At 38.2% G+C, this 26,285-nt stretch overlaps 3 protein-coding genes across 4 annotated transcripts; all 3 read left to right on the forward strand.

Moving 5' to 3' along the window:
- Positions 1-601: 601 nt before the first annotated feature.
- Positions 602-5,216, forward strand: cdipt (CDP-diacylglycerol--inositol 3-phosphatidyltransferase (phosphatidylinositol synthase)). Its single transcript, XM_065252698.2, has 6 exons — positions 602-776; positions 1,282-1,416; positions 1,491-1,644; positions 1,944-2,025; positions 3,118-3,199; positions 4,145-5,216. The coding sequence occupies exons 1-6, from the start codon at positions 734-736 to the stop codon at positions 4,288-4,290; spliced, it is 642 nt and encodes a 213-aa protein (XP_065108770.1). The 5' UTR covers positions 602-733; the 3' UTR covers positions 4,291-5,216.
- Positions 5,217-5,362: 146 nt separating this feature from the next.
- Positions 5,363-14,354, forward strand: maza (MYC-associated zinc finger protein a (purine-binding transcription factor)). 2 transcript variants are annotated; one of them, XM_065277732.2, is made up of 8 exons: positions 5,363-6,461; positions 6,597-6,747; positions 8,047-8,420; positions 8,995-9,344; positions 11,497-11,560; positions 12,315-12,486; positions 12,593-13,020; positions 13,459-14,354. In XM_065277732.2, the coding sequence occupies exons 1-7, from the start codon at positions 6,429-6,431 to the stop codon at positions 12,910-12,912; spliced, it is 1,464 nt and encodes a 487-aa protein (XP_065133804.1). In that variant the 5' UTR covers positions 5,363-6,428; the 3' UTR covers positions 12,913-13,020; positions 13,459-14,354. The 2 variants fall into 2 exon arrangements, with proteins under 2 accessions (XP_065133804.1, XP_065133803.1); XM_065277731.2 differs by having other exon boundaries at positions 12,593-13,010.
- A 1,795-nt stretch (positions 14,355-16,149) lies between these two features.
- nlk1 (nemo-like kinase, type 1) lies at positions 16,150-26,285 on the forward strand. Its single transcript, XM_065252694.2, has 12 exons — positions 16,150-16,385; positions 17,337-17,645; positions 20,188-20,317; positions 22,194-22,249; positions 22,522-22,628; positions 22,897-22,982; positions 23,061-23,270; positions 23,355-23,456; positions 24,132-24,218; positions 24,387-24,585; positions 24,670-24,763; positions 25,886-26,285. The coding sequence occupies exons 2-12, from the start codon at positions 17,338-17,340 to the stop codon at positions 25,932-25,934; spliced, it is 1,428 nt and encodes a 475-aa protein (XP_065108766.1). The 5' UTR covers positions 16,150-16,385; position 17,337; the 3' UTR covers positions 25,935-26,285.

Here is a 26,285-nt window from a genome sequence, read left to right on the forward strand (position 1 = left end):
TATTTTAGGAAGGGGGTCCCTTACTAGGGGTTCATCGTATGTGAGTGGTCCCTGACATCATAATGTTTGAAAACCCCTGATCTTAAAATTTAAGCATCCTAAAAATGTTCCTTGCTTGGTTAAAAGCACGTTATCCTTTAACTATTTTTTGGATTAAGCAAATTTTGTGGTATTTGCCATGGTAATAATTCCTTTGTATAAAAGGTCAGATTTCTTTAGATTTATTGTAAAAGCATCTTAAATGGGTTGAGTGCAAGCTTTTAAGGACATACCAAACACATACATGGAAACATTAACAAGTTAACACATGTGTTGATGTAAAAAGTCTCACTCATCATATTTTATTTTATTGGAAACAGTCCTGTAATACAAAACAATTATAAAAGAATTAGTAATGTATGGCATGCCAACTTTCTTGTTGACATGTCCGAAGCTTTCGTGTTGCTTTTTTAAGCTTCTATTGATGCTGAGTTGATAGATGAAAATATTCAAACATATCATTCGGGTTGACATATTTTTTACAGTCTATGGTTGACATGCTGACAGAGCGCGTGCCAGTACTATGGAAGGGGATCATTCGTTTAACAGCGCGCGCGCACGCACAGGAAGCATGATGTCACGCGTCACGCTACCTTTTCAGTCCTCCAACGAGCAAAGAGGTTGAAGAGGGAAATAGAAAACAAGAAGATATATTTCAGTTCCCGTAGAGCTCCGTCCAAATACTAACATAACCATGAGTGAAGAAAACATCTTCCTTTTCGTCCCGAATCTGATCGGTGAGTGTAAATTCATCGTTTCCGGTCTGATCTTAAGTTATCGGAAGCAGAGATGTACGCATTGAACGGCATTTAACCGCTGTCTTCTTTAATGAACACATTTATGTATTAGTCTAGCTTGTCTACGAATGTTGTTTTTTTTACTGCTGCTGTGTTTTAACACGTGTAAATGATTTAAATTACAAATACCATTATCAACCCTAAACTGTTTAGAATTAAAGTCACTACCATATCTCTTTATGTAGTATTTTGGATCTTATTCCAACAAGATTCAGTGGAGTTTTACTGGCTCCCATCAACTTGATAATATCCCACCAACAGAACACAGCACATTACAGAGACCATTAGAGATTATATATAACCATTAAATATGCTATCACATATATTTCTGTGGTGATTTAGTTTTTTCAGCAGGGTTTCACTCTTATCAGCTATAGTGACATGCATTATATATTATTCATAAACTATTGCATTAATACTCAAAATTTCCTTTCTATTCTTTTAGGATATGCCCGTATCATACTGGCTCTGCTATCCTTCTACTTGATGCCCTGCTGCCCAGGGCCAGCAGTATTCTGTTACCTACTGAGTGCGCTATTAGATGCCTTTGATGGACACGCAGCCCGTGCTCTCAATCAAGGTAGTTATCCATAAACTTGTGTTGTATGTTGTCTTTATTTCTTTCTGTTTTCACTCTGTTTACCCTTCAATTAGGTACAAAGTTTGGTGCCATGCTGGACATGTTGACAGACCGCTGTGCTACCATGTGCTTGCTGGTGAATCTGGCGTTGTTGTATCCGTCTTACACTTTCCTCTTCCAGCTCAGCATGTGTCTGGACGTGGCCAGCCACTGGCTGCATTTGCACAGGTTTGTTAAATTCAATCTTTTATCTCAAATCACCCTCTGATGTGCATAAAAGATTCTGGACACATTTTGGAAAGGTTAATTTATGCGATTGGTATGTCGGTTTATATTCTCCAATTTTAGTCTTTAATTAAATTTACAATTATGTCCACATTAATTGCATTCCATCCTTTCAGTAGTGGATTTATCATTGGGAAAATGGTCCAATGGTTAAACTTATCATTATACAGTTGCTTGCAGATATACCTGTGTGACTTTTGTGAATTGTGTATTTGATCTTAATTTTTCTTTTTTTCTGTTAGTTCCACGATGAAAGGAGCCACCAGCCATAAGACCATTGATCTTTCTGGCAATCCCATCCTAAGGCTGTACTACACATCCAGGGTAACAAACTCTGGCATAAACACAATTATATATTCTCAGTATAAACATGACGTTCCATTTACCATTTTAGCTCATTTTTAGTCGTAAGCCTGCTTCATTGATTAAGGGGCTTTTTTACGACAATGACGTCCTGAAAAAGCTAACATTTGAAAACATCAAAGTGCAAAACAACGCCTCATTGTGTACATGTAATCTATCAAAAAGCAAATCTGTGATAACGGTGACTTCATGCACATGTGTTAATTCTGTGAATGGAAAGCTGCAGGGATGATTTATTTTTGTAGGCCAACCTGGAAGTAAGCTTCAGATGGATTTCCTCTGCAAAACGTCAATGGGATTTTTCCGTAGGATTATTGCAAAAAATAACCTCTGTGATGAACAAAACTTCACACATTTTATCCATCAAGATAATATTTACATATAAACACAACTTGAAGTCTAAAATCCAGTTACTAGAAATTAAAAGCTAACCTTGGGCTATAAGGCCCGAATTTTCATGTGTGATCGATAACATCTGTAGTCCTATGTAGCAACTTGTTAATAATCGACCTTTACGTTGAAAAAATTGGCACAAATAATACAGCATTTTAAGTTTTTTTCATGGATTCACGCAAACACAGATTTTTTTTTGACAGCATTGTCTACATTTTTCAAAAACGGAAAGGAAATATTTATGTTTTTTACTACATCGTTGTCGTGTAAGCGTAGCCTAAAGATCAGTAATCTGTGTTTGCAGTCACATCTCTTGTTAACTCACTGAGTTAATGGCCCTTCTGACTCTTTAATTATACATTAATGCTTGCTGTCGGTGGGATGGACTCATGGATTTGGCAGCGACCAATCAGCTTTTTCTTTTACTAGGGAACTGACAAGCCGTTGTCCTCCTCTGGCCTGATCCAATCTTTTTCCCAGTACATGCAAAGTCACATATGTATATCAGGGGCTGTCATGTACTCTCAGTCTTCAATTCCTAATTAGTTGTTTTGAGTTAGTTAGTAGGATGCTGCCATAACTAGTTCATTTAAATGTATGTATGCATACCTTTTTTAAAGATGTTCCTAGCTGACTTCCGACATCAATGTTTTTCCACAGCCTGTGCTGTTTTTCATGTGCATGGGGAACGAGCTGTTCTTTGCTCTGCTGTATATAATGCACTACATTGAGGAACCCCAGGGTGAGTATCATCAATCTGTTCTGTGTGCTGCTTTGTAATTTTAATTATTAAAATTGTATTTTTGGACATTTTTTCTTTCTTTAGCTCAGTTTTATTCATATTAGTGACCTTAAAAGATGCCCTATCATGTTACAATTGACACCTACATCAATATGTGCTGTTAAACAAGGAAATGAACAATACAAAAGGAATAATTGATGACAGGCCAATGAATTATAAGAAAATAATGCACACCCAAGGTGCAATGCACCTGTGCATTATATTCAAATAATTCAAAAGACCGGAGTCAATTATTCCTCTTTTACCACGGTTACCACACAAACATTGCTCTGGTGCCTATTTTTAAAGGGGACAGAGAATGAAAAACCATTTTTACCTTGTCTTTGTTGAATAATGGTAGTCTACCCACATTCACAAACATACAAAAAGTGCTAAACATGCTAAACATCTCAGTCTCATAGAAATTCCTCTTTTAGAAATGTCAGCCAGAAAACGGCCCAATCTGAAAAATTGATGCTTGTGACATCACAGGCATCTCACTGCCCCTCCACTTTAAAATAATTGGCTACATTTTTGGAGTGGCAGCAAAGTCAGCCAATCAGTAATGAGATTGCAAGTTAAGCCAGTAGGGGGAGCCAAATAGGTGCAAAACCACTTGTTTAAAATCCCCCACCCTAATAGAGCTATCTGAGAGAGGTTTTTAGGAAGCTTCTAAGGCATTACAGACCCAAACAAAAATATTTTTGTCTACATGTCACATCACAGAACAAGGATAAATACTCCGTTCAATCATTCTATGTCACCTTTAAGACATTTGAAAAGTTAGGTGTGCGGTTATCAGAAATTAATGCATACCCACAGAACATTTCTCAGCCAGAAAACATCATTTAACATACCCGTGGTATAATACATTTTAAGAATAACCATCTTTCTTGTTCTTCCCAGTTTGGCTGCAGTGGCTGCTTGGAGTTTGCGGCGTGGTCTGTCTGATGAAGTCTGGCATAAGTGTCCTGCACCTCATCACAGCCTCCCGCAACATGGCCGCCATCGATGTGGCCGACCGTGAGAGAGAGAGAAGCAAAGCCCAGTGAGGGAGAGAGAGAAAGAGAGATTGTGTGCAGAAGCAAAGAAACAGGGAGATGAGAAGCAAAAAAAGAGAGAGAGTGCTTCTAAATAATGGGAGTTAGCTGGGATATCTTTGATAGTCATAAGTATGAATATGTGGACATCAATCACGGGACCTTGCAAAGCCTCTGTAAGCATTTATATTTATTTAAGTATAAATAATCAATGCAAATATACCAGGGCATTTTATTTTTATTCATAGTCCTGTAGTTGTGCTTTTTATTACTGTTAATGGATGTAGCTGCACTGAGTGTAAAATGTTTATGTTTTGTGTGTTATTCATTATATTTTTTAGGTGTAATGTTGGTTTGGGGTTTTTCAATATGTAGTAATACATTATTATGTTCTTAATGATAATGCATAAATCATTTTATTTGGTTTTAGAATGGCTCTTGTATGTCAAACCAACAATATTTTACACATACACGCGTACATAAAACACAGGTACATTCCACACTTCAGCCGAAATCCTCCCGAGTATTATTGTATTTGACGGTTGATTATTATTAGTTGTAGTATTTAACTAAATTATTTGTTCATTTATGAGAATGTCAAGCGCTGTTTGATTAGACTCCTATTTGTTATGTTGCAGGTATATCAAAACATATTTATCTATTTGTGTAGTAGTTTAAAGAGTGGTGACATTATAAAAAAGTGTCTATCATGTGTCTGGCATCAGTTTCATTCACAGGCTTCTGAATGTATTTTTGGATTGTGTCAGAGGGGTAGACATATATATATATATATCATATAATCATATATAACATATATAATCATTTATAGTACCAGATGTCATAAATATATAAAATGAGAGATATATAACTGTGAAGTAAAAAATTTTGTACCACTGTATATCAGGCTTATTAATAAATATACCTGACACCAGATATAACTCTTGTTTTTTTACTGTATTTCATAAGTTTAACTTTAAATGGTGATTTTCCAGGTCCTGTTAGTGCATATGATGTACATTTAATTCCATCGAGCGCGTACCATTATTATCAGCAGTGATCTGCAGTCGCTCTTTATTTACCGCCGCTGCGTCTGCGTACGTCTTTACCTTTAAGGACCTGCGACATTTTTTCCACCGGACAGCTCGCTTTCCGCACATACGAGCGTGCGGATGTCTGTCTTCGAGGATTTTGTGTCGTGGGCCGTGTTTTTTAAAGAGGAGTGCGTTGATGCTTTCTTGTATCTTTGTTTTATGGTGTAATTTGCGTCGGCCGAACTCGTGCGTCGGAGGGGTGCGAGAGAGGACGACACCGCGCTCGAGAACAACGCGTGGAGGAGGGGAGGAAGACACGGAGGGGGTGTTCACTCAAAATATACTATCCCTTTAAAACAAGGGGGACACAACGGTGGGGGAGATATAGCGGGGCAGAGAAGACGGGATAAAAAAAGAAAAGGAAGAAAGAGCGAGGGTGGGAGGGTGAGTGTGTTGCTGAAAAAAGGAAAAATGTCATCCTCTCGATTGAAATGCCGAGGCGGAGCCATGGACGACGGCCGGTAAAGCGCTCGCTAGACGGGAATGGAATTTAACGCAACACCGAGGCTCGAATAGACGCCGCTCGGGGCCTGGATGGAGAATCTCATAATAAAAATGATGGCATTATTTTCATCCACGCCATGCGATCGATGCTAGCAAATCATACACACGCTTGTCTTTTGTTTAAAAAAAAAAAATACTATTGTTTTGCATGAAAAATGTGTTGGTGTCATTAACAAGAACGCATTACATGCAGTGAAAATGTAATGTTGTATTTTATAAAGCATGATGAGCCACTGTTATCTGACAACGGGGCGTTACGTCTTCTTGTACTGACAGATTGACATCTGTAATTCAAGTACATTTACTTCACCTTTATTAATCGAGATTTGAGAGTCAGTGCTCTATTTAATATACATTGCTTAAAGTGATGTGCTTTTTTACTAGTTAGATGTTAGTAGCGGGGTTTTATATATAAATAGTGGCTTTTTATTATCAATAGAAAGCACGGAACAGGGTTGTGATATTTAGATTTATTTAACAAAATATAAAGGGAGACCTCTGGCAAGGAAAAATAAACTATTAGAGTCCAGAAAACATCTGTACACATCTGTCAAGATGGATGCAGCTTGGAGCAACTTCCTCTTTCAGGTAAGAAAATATTTTTAAAGGGGGAATATATCCATTTTTTATTTAATGTTTACCATTTGTCAATAATATTGTGCCACTTTCAAGTCAAGGCAAAGGAATGTTTCAAATTTGTGATTTTGCCCCTTTCTGCTACAGACGCCGCCTTCACAGTCCCAAAGTGATGCGACCCTCCAATCAGATCTTTTGCCAGAGCTCACGGATGACACTCAGGAACCGCCTCCTGAACACATAGACCCGCCCCCATCCACGGTGGACACAGCAGCGTTGAATGAGGAGCCCTTACCGGGTGAGGGAGGGGCAAAAGAGGAGGGTGGGGGTGTTTAGAGGAGTGGAATGGGAACAGAGTTTATGCTGTTTCTTGTCGTTGTGACATTGGTGACTCTAAGGTAATATAGTTGTCTCTTTTTTGGGTGAAATTGGATTATACTTTAGGATATCCTAATGTTTTCATCCGTGGATCATGGAGTTTTTATGAATGTTGTGATTGATTTTCTTCCATTGTCCATTAAAAAGTTAGGCATAATTTTTCCTGATTTACAAATACTTGAAAACGAGCACAGTGTTATGTCTTAAACGTGGACCCGACATGAAATCAAAACTGACCATTCTTATTTTTTAATAGAATAAATTCAGTGTTAATTATAAGCAATTTATCCGTGTGGGTCACTATTATTTTTTTTAAATCCATGTGCCCCCATAAACTTAAATCAAAATTTGAAAATGTACTTCCGCTCTCTTGTGGTAAGACTTCTCTGATGACGTCAACTAGACAGCATGGGCGGGAGCATCTGTTAACCCCGCCCCCTCCAAGTGTCAGTCTGCTGCGAGTTCTATTTCTGAGCAAACGCCTACTTTTCTATATCCAATCAATTCACAGTGGAAAACACAAGCCACGCCCACTATTTTCCTCATGTGATATTCCGTTTGACGTCACAATAGTGAAGTAAAGTCAAGGGTGACTTTCTGTTTACGTGGACTATAAAACTTGATTTAATTGTACCATATAGTTTGTGCTTATAATTTAGTGCTAAATTGGGGCAAAAATTATAAACTATATGACACAACTTATGCCTAATAAATATCTTTTGCCCTTCCTTTAAAAGCACTAGCACTAACGGTAAATTTACACCGGAAGTCAGCATTAACTCTTGACTGAGGACGTATGTGAAGCGTGGTCCTGATGCAGTCGTCATAGTGACAACAGCCAATCACAGTGGCTGCAACACATCTAATCTGTTCTCGGTCTTGCATAAATGTAATTGGTTGGCTCTGCACTAGGTTATTTGAACAAGACGATCTGATTAGATGACGCCTGCATTGGCTCTTGAAAAGTTGGGCAATGTTCAACCTATGCCTGGGGCAACGCTAGTGACAATTCAGCAATGCATTCAATATGAGAAGCGTTAACACCTACACCCAATGTAAATGTACAGTTAGACACCTTCAGCCTTTTTCTATAATTAAAGTTATAAAATTGTCCAATGTGTCAATTTTTTCGTATCAAAATCATAAACAGGATTATTTGGAGGCAACACTGTACCATTAGAAGACTAAACCTACATATATCTCTTCATTTCTTTCCCAGTGAAGCCAGTTAGTCGACCAGCTCGACCCGCACACATCTGCTCCATATGTAACAAGCAGTTTAAGAACAGTTATAACCTGCGCCGTCACCAGTCTGTCCACACCGGCGTGAAGATGAAGGACAGGGCCGCCAGAGAGAAAATAGATGGAGGGAAGTCCGCAACACGAGTGGAAAGACAAACCATTCCTCTTTCTCTTCTTCATCTGTCCATACCTGCCACTTTACCCACGACAGTGGACCCCATGGCCCATCCTTCACCAATTGGCAATCAACAGCTGGAGACAGTGGCTGTCTCTATAGCCCCAGCAACGGTTGCCATGTCAGTCAATCAGCCCCTCCCTACTGCAGTGGTGGTTACTGGGACAATGGTGCAGGTTGGTTTGATTTGTGTCTTTTTTGCATACTTTGCATAACCTTGCTGCCCTTCCCTCATCCTGACTTTTCGGTTGGCACTCTAATTTCAAACATGCTTTCTTTCCTGTAAAAGCCTAAAATACTTTCAAAGCTTTATGTACCAATTCCCTAGTCTCACCAAAAATGAGGCTAATGCGTCAGTGGTTGTGTAACATGGTCTCATACGGTACCTGCTCTCACCTCATTTATTCAACACGCACAGTCAGTTGGTTAGTAGGTCAGCAAACATTGTTATTGATTTACATAATCTGTCTCTTCCCATGCACAAAATATGCTTATATTAAATTCATATTTTAATTTTTGAAGTAGTACAGTCACCCATGTTTTTTGACCCCAATCTGGTTCCCCTGAGGGTTGTGACCTTTTCGACTGTTGCAGCAATTATAAACATACAAAAAGTGTTATTATTTTAAAATCAGTATTGATATTTGACATGTATTGTAATAACGAACTATTACTAATGTTGAAAAAAGTCAAGATATTTTTTTAATCTTAATATTTTTTAATCTCTGACATTTTTTCCCTTTTTTTCAGGCTGCACCCAACAGCAACATAGACGAAAACCTAAATAATGCCACCCCGATCCAAATCTCTATACCCATAACAAACGCATTGCCTGTAAATGCAACTCCCATTTCTAATCCCAACCCAAATCCCAATCCGGTAAGGAAAAACCATGCTTGTGAGGCCTGTGGAAAAGCATTCAGGGATGTGTACCATCTAAACCGGCATCGGTTGTCCCATTCGGATGAGAAGCCGTACTCCTGTCCCATCTGCCAGCAGCGGTTTAAGAGAAAGGATCGAATGAGCTATCATGTCCGATCACATCAAGGAGGGGTGGAGAAACCATACGTGTGTCCACACTGCGCCAAGGGCTTCTCACGGTAAGTGTTTTTACTTCTCTGTATCTGGGGGGGGGGGGTAAGCACATATGTGACAGTCAAGACATTTTCAAATAGTTGCATAAAAACACTTTATAAATGAATAAAACAGCATTTTAAGTTTATTATTTATGTAAACACACAAAAACCGGGTATGATCAAGAGCAAACTATTAGGCCAATTCACAGCAGCGTCCAATAGTAAGCATTACACTGTAGTTGGTCGAGTATTGTGAATGATATTGTTAAATTAAAAGCTATAGAGAGATCTCTATCTCTATAGAGATTACCCTAATTACTAATTTGAACGTGAAAATGGGTTAGTATGATGAGAATAAGTGACCTCCTGTCTTTTTGTATTTACTATATTTAGACACATTTATATTCGTGTACAGCATTAAATGATGAGGATTTTAAAAAATGCAGATTTTAGCTTGTACTGTTGCAGTTTTTACTTGCTTTATATAACAAGACCTTCTTTATTGGTGTCAAAGGTATATTTTTATTACAAATTAAATGTTTTTACAAGTTAAATATTTATAGGTTGAAAGGAATAGTTCACTAAAAATGGAAAATCAACCCATAATTTACTCACCTTAATTCCATTCTAGGTGAATATGACTATGATTTAAATAATATCCAGGATTCTTACTATTGTATTAGCATTAAATGTTTGCCTTTTTTTAAATCCCATACATTATCAGATTAAAAAATTCTGGACGGGTTAATACATTTTTTTTCTAAGAAAGAAAAAATATTTTGAGCATGTTTAGCAATTGATGCGTCACATTTGAATAAAAACCCATATAGATTGAAATGCATTGGTACGTATGCCGATCATTGGTTCTTACGTGTCTCGTCGTCATATGAGTTGTGACCCAGGGACAACCTTCCGGTCTCTATCGCAAAGCCAACATAGAAATTACTTAAAGGCTCTCTAAGCGAATATGTTCGACTTCGACGTCACTTGTTGTTGATATTTGAACTGTTTTCAAACAAACGGAGCGTAGCTAACTCCTCCCCCTCCCTTCCGTGCTTTTGTGAACGCGACCAACCCCCACCCTAAATCCTTCTTGGCGTTTATTGGCTGTAAAACTTTGTTTTGTTTCGTGGTGCAGGTTTGGCCACTGTGTGTATATTGAAGTTTGTAGAGCCTGGGCTGTCTACAGAGATCGCGCTTTTTTTACAGTTTGATCAGCGGTCAGGTAGCAAGCAGATAGTGAGGAGATGTGTGCTGTATGTAACAAAAAATGTTTTATGGTCTAAAATGCGTGAATTCGCTTAGAGAACCTTTAAACTACAATTTATTGACTGGCTACTAGACCAATCCCATAAACCCCCATGTTAAAATGTCCAACTTTACAGCAGAAATAAATATGTTTACAGCCTGGTACAAAAAGTGTTTTTGGTCTATAATTTTAAATATAATTTTACCTTTTATGACGTGTCAAGGGGTTAATTATATTTGAAATTGTCTATTTTAATTATATTAAGCCTTAAAGTTTCCATAATTAAGGGCGTGGCCACTTGAGTGGCAGATTAACTGGCATTGCTGTCACTATCATCGAGCTAGGCAAGCATGGTTTCAGCAACCAGTCATCTCAGCTCTTCCCACGTCCTGCCTTTTAGCCGATTTACGGTTATCCGCAATGGTGACGGCAGGTCCCGCCAAATATTGGCTTCAAAAATTTTCTTCACAAACCTGCGGGTGATATCACGAACACAACGTTTATATTTTTTTACAGGCTATGGCTGTGACACGTAGGACCGTCTTAAATATTGACATGGAGCTGACGTGCCACCATTTTAGATCTAGATGTAATTACATTCAAACATAGTTTCCAAACACGCTCAAAAATATATGTCACAAACATATCGCTTCAAAAGAAATTATTTACTATAAATCTAAATGTTTCTGCTGAAGAAAGAAAATCATTTACACCCAGGATGGCATTAAAGTGAGTAAATTAAGGGGTAGTTTTCAATTCCTTATTTATCGAAAAAGGGGCATTTAAACTTTGCACCTTCAGTGTTTTGCAATGTTTTTAACTTCTTTGAGTTAAAGTTGACATGGAGATGCGAAATGCAGGCAGATAGTTATTGTCATTTTGTATGTATTGTATTCCTTCGTTGAGCCCTCTTTCTGTCTTCTCCAGACCCGACCATCTTAACAGTCATGTGCGACAGGTGCACTCCACAGAAAGACCCTTCAAATGTCCGGTAATCAAAACGCACTGCTTTACCATTCTCTCGATCTCCATTTCCTATTATCCTACTCTTTATCACTGACATTTACTTTTCCTGCATCACTTTGGATTGAACAATCCTATACTTGACTTTCTGAAGGATGCTCTAATCAGTACGGTGTAATACGGATGCAGATTTGAGGCTATAGGGATGTAGATTTGAGGCCACATCTGTGATAATGCTGGGGCCAAATGATTACATAACCGATTATGTTGCCACGAGTTTTATTCATACTGTCTTCGTAAAAAATAAGCTAGGTTGCATGTAATTGTTGGAAGTATTTAAATGCATACCAAAAATAAATGCTTTCTTCAGCTGAATAGGGATATTGATGTGTGAATCTGTGTAAAAAAATTTGATTAACAACAGCATAGTGCCAGAGATGTTGTGGATTGACTTTAAATGCTATTAAATCCAGACTATTAAATCATTCCCACTTCAGTTCATTCCTGAACCCAAAGCCATCAGCATTGCATCTCATTAAAGTATTGCAGTATAATCCAGCGAAATACAGTGACTTATAACTAAGTGCTTATGTATTCTAGCATGTGCTTATCTACTCATATGTGTGAGGACCTATGCGTGGGCTGCAGCCATATGTGTCTGGTGGTGTGTGAGCCGAGGATGAGTCACGATGTTTGAGTCGGATAAGAATAGGTTTGGAATGCATGAGAGAATTAAGAATGGGTGTACTTCTGTTAATAAATCGTGTTTCTGGTTTGTGCAGACATGCGAATCTGCCTTCGCTACTAAAGACCGGTTACGAGCTCATATGATCAGACACGAAGACAAGGTTCCCTGCCACATATGTGGCAAACTTCTCTCTCCTGCTTACATCACAGATCACATGAGGGTCCATAACCAATCACAGCATCACGTCTGCCACATTTGCAACCGCAGTGAGTTTCATTGGTTATTCCATCTAATAAGCATGCGAATTTTACAGTTAGTAGGAAATGATTGATTACAGTTTTACTCTTATTAAAATTTTTTTGTTCAACATAGGTTTCACCACACTGACATACCTGCGTGTCCACGCTCAGAAGCACCATGGGCAAGAATGGAAGGAGAGTGGAGTCGGGCGTGGGTCTGGCCCAGGAGGGGTGCTGCTATGCCAGCTGTGCGGTGTGCACTGTAAAACGCCTACGCAGCTGCAGGGGCATATGGCCACGCATGCCAACCAGACGGACCCCAACGTTTCTTGCCCTATCAGCAGCAGTTCTGGGGCAAATGTGGCTACAGCTACTCTTGTTTCTAGCCCTCCAGTCACGGTTGGCTTGCTGGTGACGGACTGCTCCAGTATTGCTCCACAAAGCCACAGCTAGCCAACAGCACATCATGAGGAGGCAGGGGTGGGGTGGATGAGATGGGAAATAATAGGTGGGAAGAGAAATGTACAAGAGGATTGGTCTAACCTGGACAGGTGAGAAAAGGTGAATTATAGGTAGAGCTGCGGGCCTGTTTGTGATATATTTAAGCGTCATTGTGTGCCTAATGATTTGCGAGTATGTGACATACATGACATAGCAAAAACGCTCTTAGAGTCAGTTTACCATTTTAGAGTCCATTTACCATTTCTGTGAATCACTTCAAACTGTTATTTTTTAATGATTTATATGCTTTGAAATGTTTTGGTAAAAATATTGGTGCATGTAAGTGGAATCAAAAGGCTAAAAATGTTGGCATTATAGTTGTTTTAGCTGTATTTCTCACTCCTAATGTTAGATAGGATGTGTTTTTAGTGTAGTTATCCCTTCCTCTGGTCCTGTTTTGGCACCATTTGTTTATTAATGGAGGTCTGCTTTGGAGGAGGAGCTTGTGTGTATGCAAATCAAGATTACCAATCAAACCTCCATGTTTTCCCACTCCAGGCTACCATGGAAATGCCAACACAAAGACTGCAATGTGAACCTTCTCATTACCCAACCCCTCATATCTTCCTGGCATTTTGCTAAAACTTTATGACTTTCTTCAAAGGTGTAAAATATCAGTGAACTGAAGAAACATCATCCTGCTTCATGTGTATTTTATAAGCAGGAAGACTGGAAAGTCTTATTGGATTGTGTGTTCATCAAATGCTGTGATGGATGCAGTCTGATATTGTTTTCAAGAAGATCCCCACGTTTCAATGATGATCTGATGAATGACTGGTTTAGGTCCCCATGGAGGGATCACTCGGACAATATTTAAATGTTAGGGAATGTAGCACAATGAAATGAATGGACACATCATGCCTCCTAAACATTTCCTTATATCATATTGGCTCACATCTACCTATAATCTTGACGATAAAAAAGATACATTTTAGAATTTATAACGCAACTCTGTTGTAAGAGATCATTCCTTTATAAATAATCTTTAGATAAATGACCACTGAGAACGTCTGAGAGGATCAAATACGGGGCCATATACTCAGTAATCCATGCAAAATGTTGTAAGGGTTCTAAACTTAGTCACATGGACAAAATATTTATATTTGTAATGTACGCAGTATATGTGAACGCTACGACAGCATCTATTGTTCAATGCCTCCTTTGATATTTTTCACATTTCTCACTGATCTCGATTTATCGGCTAGTTTTGTTTTTGAGAAAACACGTTAAATGTAGTGTTAATTAAGCTGCATAGGAATTGTAACCTATATGTTTCAACTTCTGTTTGTGTTGATGCTTTGGTAAATGCCAATATGTGTTGGTGTCGCTGTATTCTTATCCTAATTAATCTCTGTATAATGATCATGCACCTAATTATACTGAATTTAACTGCAGCCTCTGTTGGGATATTTTGTATATGCCTAGTTATCTGGTAATTTTGTGCATTTGATGAGCAATACTGGAAAAGTTGACTCTTTTGATAGAAAGGGTCATAACACTTTCCATAAAAAGGGAACACATGTTATTATTTTTCTTTTAGAGGCATTGGAGGTGAATATCATACATTTTGTGTAAATCTTAAATATATCAGGTAAAAAAATTATGTAGCATCAAATGTACTTTTTAACACATCAAATTTTTACCTAAACAGGGATTAAGGAATGTGCCACTTTAGAGATCTTGGCGATTTTTACTTTTATCTTGTATCAGTAGTTAAGATAAGACCACAGTGTCATTTTTTGACAATCTTCTGAATTGATATTCATTGTGGAAAAAAATATTTCTTATTCTTATTGTCCTCATACAGCCCTGCATGATTACTGCATTATTTTCACTTGTTGTGTAGCGGAGGATTTTCTCGAATTTGAGAAAAGAACCGCCTTCTCCACTTTTTAAAAAAATGCAATTGTGCAACACTCCTGATTGACAACTAGGAGGACCAATAGTCTTGATGATCCAGCCGTAAAAAGAAAATCCTCCGCAATACCTTTAAATTAAATGAACCATCTGAAAGGGGACATATCACAAGACTTTTTTAAGATGTAAAATAAATCTTGGGTGTCCCCCGAGTACGTATGTGAGGTTGTAGCTCAAAATAGCATACAAATAATTTATTATAGCATGTTAAAATTGCAAATATGTGGGCAAAAATGTGCCGTTTGGGGTGTTTCCTTTTAAATGCAAATGGGCTGATCTCTGCACTGGTTGGATAGTGCAGATTAAGTGGCGTTATTACCCCCTTCTGACATCATAAGGGGAGCTAAATTTCAATGACCAATTTTTTCCACATGCTTGCAGAGAATGGTTTACCAAAACTGAGTTATCAGTTTGTTCTTTTTCACATTTTCTAGGTTGATACAAGCACTGGGGACCCAATTATAGCACTAAACATGTAAAAAGTTAGATTTTTATGATATGTCCCCTTTAAAAAATGTGACCCTGTTTGTGCAATCAAGGCTAAAGTCTCAAAATTCAATTATAAAATCTGACATGACCTTATTCAGTCAATATTAAAGATATCAAGGTTATATATATATATATATATATATATATATATATATATATATATATATATATATATATATATATATATATATATATGTATGTATGTATGTATATATATTCACTGAATGTTATGTAAGGTTTTATGTAGGAAAGTAAATTCTTTAAAAACCTTTAGCGGGTTTTTTACAGGCAGGGTCACAAATGTAACATTAAAACATGTAAACTTTATCCTCCAACAATATATATATATATATATATATATATATATATATATATATATATATATATATATATATATATATTACCCGTGTTGGTAAACAACTAGAATTTACCTTAAATTATTATAAAAGTACAAATATTTGGTCCTAATCCCCAGTGAATTAATTTTAGATTAAATCTGCAACCTGTTTAACCTATTTATCTAGATTCTTGCATAGTAATTACGATAAATGCTATGAAATTAATTATTATTTTCACGTGTATTTGACGTTTTAATTTTGCTATATGCTATTTAAATTTTTATAAATTTATTTAGACATTTTAAAATGAAAACAACTTAATTTTTTAAGTTTAATGTCTATACGCTGTACGTGTCTTGACGTGTGTATTAACACAGGACAGTGAACGGTTAAATCGCATTGTTTACACCGGTGGTCCTCCCCTCCCCCACGCGCTCATCCCTTCTTTCTTTCGCCTCATCTCCATCCCCCTCTCTCAACTCCTCCTTCTCTCTCACTACCGCTACTTCCAACAGCTGATTTCCAGACCAAAGAGAGAAACCCGTCCACACACGGTCCAGGTTTGGATTCAGCTGCAGCAGGAGGATTTAAAGAGACTGAAAATGCCAGGAAAACGCTGCGGTCCGCCAGCGTCCGCGATGCAAATTTAAGCTCCGTCGCCTCAGCCATCAGCTCCGAGAGGTTAGCTGCTGTGCTAAAGCTAACTTTACAAACATCTCTAGCGTGTTTACATATGGTTTCACAATTTATCGTTGACTTTTCTTCATCGTATTATCTTAGAAAAGGACTGTTTATATTTAATACCCGACGTTCTGTCTAAATAATATCGTGTGTGAACATAAACATCATATATAGGTCACGGTGCAGAGTAGTTAGCCAGCTAGCCCGAGGTAACAGCTGGTAAGGTCGCGTTGGCTACAAGAGAATACATGACTTAAATTGATAAAAAAAACAACTTTAAAATTAGCAGAGAGTGATGCTATGTATGCTGATGAATTGTGTTATGTGGACGGCTTATTTTAATGTAAATAATAAGCTTGTGACGAGATGTTTCATTGGATGGTAGCTCGTATCTTGGATATGGGGGAAAGAGCAGCCTGAACAAAGATAAGGGACAAAATTGCTGTTTAATACTGATGAACCCCATACAGACATGTGACAAGAATGCTTCAGCTTTCTGAAGGGTGTCCAGACAAATGTTTTGTCAGAGCACAGACTGATCACATGATTTAAGTACACAAACCTCTGGCATATCTGATTTAGGAATGTAACTGAGAGAGTTGTACTGTTGCATTGCGGATGTATTGCATCATTGTTGTGTGTTTTTATTCATTATGGCATTATAATTTATTGGGAACATCTTTAGTTTCAGCTTGTATGATAGGCGGTTCCAACTTTAAAGATATTTTTTACTTGCCCTTATGTCCTTTCAAGCCCTTAAAAACTAGAGACAAACAGGTTCAGGGCTGGTTGCACAGACTGGACATAAATTAAGGCTTTTGTTAAATTAAGACATTTAATAAGCTATTTAAAAACGTGCATTTGCATTAAAGGTACACTGGTGTGCCTTAATGAATTAACCTGTGGAACCATTTCTTTAACCTAAAACCACTAATTCTTATTTTAATATAGGATGGCTTTCCATGGATCCAGTCGGCCAGCAGTATGTGGTAACTTGTTCCCTGGATCAGAGTTAGGCCATAAATACTTTTGTGTCAACACCACGACCGGCACTACCTCGACAGGACTCAGTGCGACGCCAAATCCGACTGGACCCATCGCTCCCGCTGGGACTCCCAGGCACCCGGCATCTCTTGGAGGCAGTGCAGGTGGAGGGGCGGCCATCCCACAACCTCGCAGTAACCCAGCAAGTGAGGTTCCAAGTCCGGCTGAAATGGAGCCTGATCGACCTATCGGTTATGGTGCATTTGGCGTGGTCTGGTAAGTACAGCATTCGTGTCTCAAGACAATGACTTGGCGAATTACAATAAATGTATATATGTGACATACATTTGTGCACCTGTCCACCACTTTTGTCCTAAGTGACTTGCAGTGCATTCAAGATATACATTTATTTTTTATCAGCATGTGTGTTACATGAGAGTTGAACCTACAATCTTTTGCACAGCTAACAGGTTGCTCTACCAGTTTAGCTTTACTAAATCGTTTTGTGTGATGTCAGTACTTGGAAATGCTCATATCACTTTTGTTATGCTTGTGCTTAGGGGTTTATCAAATTCCCAGCCCTTAGTATTAAACTTCAATATATAAGTCAACCCACGCTCTGTTCTAGGACAGGCTTTATTCCTTGTTTAAATGATCAGACATACAATTTTTTTGCATAAATACATCCCAAATCAGAAAAAGTTGGGACACTGCAGAAATTGTGAGTAAAAAGGAATGGAATAATTTACAAATCTCATAAACATATATTTTATTCACAATATAATATAGATAACATATCATATGTTGAAAGTGAGACATTTTGAAATGTCATGCCAAATATTGGCTCGTTTTGGATTTGATGAGAGCTACACATTCCAAAAAAGTTGGGACAGGTAGCAATAAGAGGCCAGAAAATGTAAATATACATAAGAAGAGCTTAAAGATGAAGTTACAACTTTTGTCAATTGGCAACATGACTGTGTATAAAAAGAGCCTCACAGAGTGCCAGTGTCTCTCAGAAGTCAAGATGGGCAGAGAATCACCAATTCCCCTAATGCTGCAGCGAAAAATAGTTTTCTGAGTTTCTGAAGTCATCTTCATCTACAGTGCATAATATCATCCAAAGATTCAGAGAATCTGTGTGTAAGGGTCAAGGCCGGAAAACCATATAGGAATGCTACTGTAATGGAAATCACAACATGGGCTCAGGAATACTTCCGGAAAACATTGTTGGTGAACCCAATCCACCGTTCCATTCGCCGTTGCCGGCTGAGACTCTATAGATCAAAAAAGAAGCCATATCTAAACATGATTCAGAAGCGCAGGCGTTTTCTCTGGGCCAAGGCTCATTAAAAATGGACTGTGGCAAAGTAGAAAACTGTTCTGTTGTCAGACAAATCAAAATTTGAAGTTCTTTTTGGAAAACTGGGACACCATGTAATCCGGACTAAAGAGGACAAGGACGACCCAAGTTAGCGCTCCGTTCAGAAGCCTGCATCTCTGATGATTGGGGTTGCATGAGTGCGTGTGGCATGGGCAGCTTACACATCTGGAAAGGCACCATCAATGCTGAAAGGTTTATCCAAGTTCTAGAACAACATATGCTCCCATTCAGATGTCGTCACTTTCAGGGAAGACCTTGCGTTTTTCAACATGACAATGCAAAGGATCCGGGTACTGAAATGGCCAGCCTGCAGTCCAGATCTTTCACCCATAGAAAACATTTGACGGATCATAAAGAGGAAGATGTGACAAAGAAGATCTAAGGGGCCAGTCACACCAAAAGCGTTTATGGCAGTTGCAGGCGCCTTTTTTGAATGATATTCTATGTGCAGGGAGCCTTTGCGTGCTGTTTATGCACGCTGAGCGCCTTGCGGTTTTTGCCGCCGGCCGCAGCACGCGCCTTTGAAGGAACCCTGAGAGCGGAGAAGCGCCCAACGTTATTCACGTCTTTCCATTGTCCAATCGAATGAGGGGAGAGGCGGGCCTTACGTTGTGGTGAGGGAGGTTTACAGTTGCTTTGAAGAACCGGACTACACTCGCTTACTCTCTCCTGCGTGTTTGTGCACCTCTCACCCTCAAACAAGGTCAGAGCAAGCGCCCTCTTTTTAAAGTTTCTGCTAAAATGACAGTTAACAGCAAAATGGCGCTCACGCTTCAATATTTGATTGACAAGACAGCTGACTCGGTGGTTGCTTAGCAATATAAAAAGCTGCGTCGCACTGCTCTTTTTTTTTTTTTTTTTAAAGGCAGTGCGTCGCGCCTTGCGTTTCGAAGCATTTAAAGCGCGGTTGGTGTGATTAGCCCCTGAGACAGTTGAGCAACTAGAAACCTGTATTAGGCAAGAATGGGACAACATTCCTATTTCTAAACATTGGTCATCCTCCAAATTATTCCTTATATGTACATTTAACTTTTCCGGCCTCTTATTGCCACCTGTCCCAACTTTTTTGGAATATGTAGCTCTCATGAAATCCAAAATGAGCCAATATTTGGCATGAAATTTTTAAACGTCTCAGTTTCAATATTTGATATGTTATCTATTTTCTATTATGAATAAAATATACGTTTATGAGATTTGTAAATTATTCTATTCCATTTTTGCTCACATTTTCTATAGTGTCCCAATTTTTCTGATTTGGGGTTGTAATAGTCTAGTCTGGTATAGTATAATATATATATAATATAGTCTATATTATAATGTAGTCCATAGTATTATTTTTTGTAATACTAAAGGAAGAAATTTTGTAGTTAATATATTGAAGTGTTTTAAGGAAAATTAAGGTTAAATTTCTGTTTTGTTGTATTGCTTTGGTAGGTCTGTGACAGATCCTCGAGACGGACGCAAGGTGGCTCTAAAGAAAATGCCAAATGTCTTCCAAAACTTGGTCTCCTGCAAGCGCGTTTTCAGGGAACTTCGGATGCTGTGTTTCTTCAAACATGACAACGTAAGTTTTAGGATGGAAACAACACGAAACTTGATCTCAATTAACTATGCAGCCTTATTTTATCTTTGATGTTGTTCATCTTTGTCTAGCTATATCTATTATTTCCTACTTGTAAACAGCTGTGTAGACTATATTTCAGGGTACCCGCGGAGTCTTAAAAGTCTTGAAAAAGCATTGAATTTCATTTTCCCATATTAAGGCCTTAAAAGGTATTGAATTTCACCTCAAAGTCTTGAATTTTTCACGGAGGTCTTAATTTTTCAAATGATCAATAGATTTATATGCTGTTAATTCAGATACAAAACTCACGTGCACGAAAACCACGCGCGAGTGATAGATACGAGCGCAGAACACTATCCATGTTTGGAACAGCATCTTAGCGAGCGCGCAGAACACTATTCGCGCGCTGAAAAACGTCCTCCCGAGAGCGCACCTCTGTTCAAAGCGCACAAATGCAGTCACGCGAGCAAAGTAAAAAGTTAAGAAAAAAGGCTGGGATGATAAAGTAAAGGGTGGGATGAGCGCTCGTTCGACTTTCTCTATGCGCTTGCAGTAACACAACACGCACTTGCTCGATCAAGTTGACTTTGGGACAATGACGGGTGTCCAAGCACCTGTGATCGGTTGTTTGATTTAATCAGTGACACACACAATCTTCTGTTCCACAATCCGTCTCTAGTAAATCTAGGTAGAGAAGACACGTTTTAATATGATCATTATGTCGGAGAAGATCATTTATATGTTAAACAATAGTCTTGTGTGATCCATGCAATAATAAGCTGCAACAATAACGCAAATTTGAAAGCTATTATATATTTTGTTTACTGTTTAATTAGATAATATCAACTTGCAATACATACTACATACATTGTCACACTAAGTTAGCATTAGAAAACTTTAGTATGGTCCTGTATAAAGATTAACAGAAAAGATTGACAGAAATATATCTATATATGAGCTTGTGTCCAGTTTTTTGTTTGGTGCAGTGAACAGATCTCTTGTCTTTTTATGGTCAAAATAGCATTACATTTTAATTTGTTGTTGTGTTTGAGGGGTTTTTGTTTCATTTGCCATAATATGGTTAATTTTGTTTGTCAGTATTGTTCTTGTTCAGAGCATTACTGATGAGTGGTATTAGATGTTGTTATTATCTTAACTATATTAAACAGCAAAAAATTAAACCTTAAAATTGGTGTTATTGTTTGGTTTGCAGCTTATTTCATGGATCAAACAAGGCTATTGTTTTAACATAAATTACCTTATCCGACATAATGGTCATATTACAACGTGGCGGGCTGCACAAGATAAAGAGGAGGGCCACATGTGGCCCCTGGCCCTCCAGTTGCCCATCCCTGATTTAGGGATTTTCAAATTTACAATAAATGTACATTTAAATCTATTAAATCTATTTGATTGTTGGTTTTGATTGTTGGGTAAAGATAAGGGTTAGGCCGTTTGGGCCTTGGACTCAGCCTTTCAGAGGCATGTTGTCATGAATGTTCAAACACTTGTAAATAGTAATTATTTGAGCTATATTACGTTATTTAAAATGATTTATTTTACTCGAATGGGCGCGATGTAGGTATTAAATTTCATTTGAAGTGGTATTAAAAAGGTCTTAAAAAGGCCTTGAATTTAGGTTTGACAATCCTGGGGGTACCCTGATATTTATTGTTCGTGCCTCTGACAAAATGTTCAATGCTGTCTTATTTGTAAATCACTTTAGACAGGAGCGCTGCTAAATGACTAAAATGTAAATGTAATGTAAATGCATGTGTAGATGATTGTCAAGATGGTTTTGAAGGGATGGGTTTAACAGACGGTGTACTTTCAATATTGTGTTTTGATTTAATGCGGGACATTTGCTTTGGCACAGGTGCTGTCTGCCCTTGACATTCTCCAGCCTCCACAAATCGACTGCTTTGAAGAGATGTATCCTGCTGTTTAAATAATCTGTATAAGGAAAATGAGAAGATAAAGTAGTTGTATTGTTTCTGAAGCTTACAGTATGACTGTATAATCATATATAGCTGATTTTATATGTATTTGTATATCATGCTGTTCACTAAAATTGGATACTTGGAAAAATCATGCGCAAGTCGCCCCTTAAATTTCATCATGTTTTTTTAATAGAAGTGGTTAATGTCGAGTTTGTAGATGTGTTTTATTGATCTGTTATCAGCTTAACTGAAGCCGTGTTATAGATACGTGATCACAGAGCTCATGCAGAGTGACCTGCATAAAGTCATCGTTTCTCCTCAGCCTCTCACCACAGATCACATTAAGGTGTTCCTCTACCAGATACTCAGGGGTGAGTCACTGCAGTTTAATTATGCTTACAGTTTTTGATTTTTTTTGGGAGTCGTGTGCTTGTGTCCATCTTTTTCGTGGTGTTTTTGGTTTTCTACTTATAACCATAAACTGTTTCCATACCAAAACACAGTGCATAAGTGATGCATAATTTTAGCAGCAGAGCACAAAATGTAAATGTTAAAATATATGCTGATTTTGACACCAGTTTTAAGGATTGCTTCCCCGGTCTGTATCCTTTATGAATTTTACCTCTCTCTGTGCTTCAGGGCTGAAGTACCTGCACTCTGCAGGTATTCTGCACAGAGACATAAAACCAGGGAACCTGTTGGTCAACAGCAACTGTCTGCTCAAGGTACCACATGTGCCCACAAGAGTACCTGATCAAATAACTGAAAACTACAAGCAGATTAATGTTAACTTTCTCATTTAGATTTGCGACTTCGGTCTGGCACGAGTGGAGGAGCCAGACCCTTCTCGGCACATGACCCAGGAGGTGGTGACGCAGTATTACCGTGCCCCTGAGGTTCTGATGGGATGCCAGCATTACACTTCAGCTATAGACGTTTGGTCTGTAGGCTGCATTTTCGCAGAGTTGCTGGGTCGTCGCATTCTTTTCCAGGCTCAGAGCCCCATACAACAGGTACTGGCATGTATAAAAATATCATTTTTAGAGCAGATTTTTTTATTATGCATTGTATTGATTTTCTCATTTTTTCTCTCTCAGTTGGATCTGATCACTGATCTTCTCGGAACTCCTCCTCTCTCCGCCATGTCGTCTGCATGTGAAGGAGCTCAAGCTCATATTTTAAGAGGACCCCACAAACCAGTTCTGTACCCTTTTGTAAAATATTCACAGGGCTATTGCTTTTATAGAAACCTGGGTATGTGGTTTCCAGGCACGGAGAAGTTATGGAAATGAATAGAAGTGTAAAAAAGGCATTTTTTTGTAGATTTATAACAGTGGTTCTCAAACTGGGGGCTGCGAGATGGTGCCAGGGGGCCCCAGTTTTATGATGGTTTATAAAATACATTAATTTATCATTAATTCTGTGTTGTTAAACCTCAGAAAAATTAGGCTACTAACCGACAGCAATACGTTGTATAATTTTATGTTTTGTTTAATTCAAATTTTAGTAAGTTTTAGAATGTCTTATGCCATCCATTTTCTGTGGGGGGCCGCAAAGAGATGCACCGTATACAAGGGGAAGGGCGCACTTTGACAAAGTTTAAGAACCACTGATATAATATGGGTCTCTACTTAGGTTTTCTCAAAAATATAGCTCTTTATGATGACTGTATTCTTTTGTAAGATATAAGACATTTTTAGTAATCCTGGAACCCATGAATTTATCTGATCCATGAAGTAAAAAATATAACATTCGATTGTAAAGCTGTCTACAAAATTGCATATCTCCCAAAACTGTATTATTTAGCACAATTAATTCTGACGGTTGTTCATTGACAGCGTTTAAATTTTCCATTTGTGTCCTCCTTCCTTCAGCCATCACTGTCTGTTTTGTACATGCTGTCGGATGGGGCCACACATGAAGCTGTTCATCTTTTGTGTCGCATGCTTGTGTTCGATCCGGTACGTATGACTTTATCAAAATATAGTGATGTTATAATGTTAATCCGTGTCTGGTGCTAAAAATTAATTTAGCATAATTTAGGTGGGTCTGTGTTTTCTTATAAAAGCGCAAATTATATTTCTTTAGATTTTTACATGTTTCTGCCTATATTGGGTTGTTTTGTGCAGGCTAAGCGTATCTCAGGCAGTGACGCTCTGTCTCACCCGTACCTGGACGAGGGTCGTCTGAGGTACCACACCTGCATGTGCAAGTGCTGTTACTCCGTGCCCAGCGGTAGGGTGTATACCCGGGACTTTGAGCCGCCTGCAGATCGACCTTTCAGCCACAACTACGAGCAGAGCATGCACTCCGTTTGGCAGGGCAAAGGTGTGCCCTCAACGCTTTCACCTTTCTATAACGTGATAATAAATATTTCTCTTTTAATGACCCATTTTTTTCTTGTTGTTTCAGAACTCATCCATCGTTTTATAACAGAGCACCAGCAAGGCAAACGAGTGCCTTTGTGCATCAATCCCCAGAGTGCCGCATTCAAAACCTTCATTAGGTCTGTATAACTAGAAGGGTTTCTAAAAAAACCCAAAGAGCACATTCATTCAAATGTTACTTTTACATAAGATGTTCCATATGAAGTTTATTTAACTAAGTTCGGGAGGAGCATGGTCATGTGATCCAACCAATAAGTGCAAAGAGGTGCCTATAAATGGCAGTCCCTCACTTCTGGCCCGTGACAGATTTTTTGCAGCACCCCATCACCTCATTCTCAGCTAGATTCATTTATCAAAGTTTAAGAGAGGGGAGTACTCTGGGTTCGGGCTAAAATTCCGAGCTCGGAGCCCTCTCCTTGGACAGCACACCAAATATGCTTTATCTCATTCCCTATCGATTACATGTTAATGCGAACTCGTGAAGTGGTTATTAATAGGGGTTATATTATGAGATTTTTTTTGTAAGGTTTAAAATAAATCTTTGATGTCCCCAGAGCGCGTATGTGAAGTTTTAGCTCAAATTACCCCATAGATAATTAATTACAGCATGTTAGAATTGCCACTTTGTAGGCCTGAGTTTTTGGGTGTGTCCTTTAAAATGCAAATGAGCAGATGAATGCAAACACTGATCGCAATGATGGTGGTTTTTATAATTTGAAACTCAATTGTGTTGTCAGTTATTATTTTCTCTCTCTATTTCTCTCTGCACTAAATGGCAGTGCTGTGGTTGGATAGTGCAGATAAAGGGGCGGTATTATTGTAATTTGCCTTTCTACCTACCTCACAAAACAGGCGAAATCTGAACAACCTAATTTTTTACATGCTTGCAGAAAATGGCTTACCCAAGCAAAGTTAATGAGTTGATATTTTTCACATTTTCTAGGTTGATCAAAGCACTGGGGACCCACTTTTAGCACTTAAACATGGAAAAAGTCAGATTTTCACACTATAACCCCTTTAAGATATTTTCTTGTATATAATTAGGCCCATGTGGAAACTGCAGACTTATTTCAAATTTTTTGCATTGATTTGCAATATTTAAATGGGTAATGAACTTTTATTGCGCTTTTTGTTAAATTATCTTATTAGCATTAAAGATCCTCCACCCAACATTCATATATTTTAAGCAGACACATCCTATAAAGCTTTCTCAAGTCTTTTCTTTTGTCTTTCTGTATCAGATCTACGGCCTGGCATTCCTCTAAAGTATCAAGAAAAGAAGAGAGATGAGAGATAAGGTGGATTGGAAAGGATTCTGGAAAATGTGGATTGCAGGAACCGGCTTGTACTGGAGCTGATTGAAGATGGATAAATAGTTCTCAGCACTGGGATTTCTTTCTTTTTCAGTTTCATTTTCACAATACTGATTAATAATGCTTCTAATGCTGCTGAGAACATTTTTATACTGACTTTGTGATCGAGGATTATGGGAAATTGAATTTCCCACAAAAAAAAATCTCATGGATGGTAGAATTTTGACTAAATGCGCAAACATCGATGTTGTGCAATACAGATATCTGGAAAAAATGCGAATGACGAGACTTTGCTGACGATGATTTTAATACGGCATGTCAAAGATGA

Source organism: Paramisgurnus dabryanus, chromosome 3, assembly GCF_030506205.2.
Source record: "Paramisgurnus dabryanus chromosome 3, PD_genome_1.1, whole genome shotgun sequence".
NCBI lineage: Eukaryota > Metazoa > Chordata > Actinopteri > Cypriniformes > Cobitidae > Paramisgurnus > Paramisgurnus dabryanus.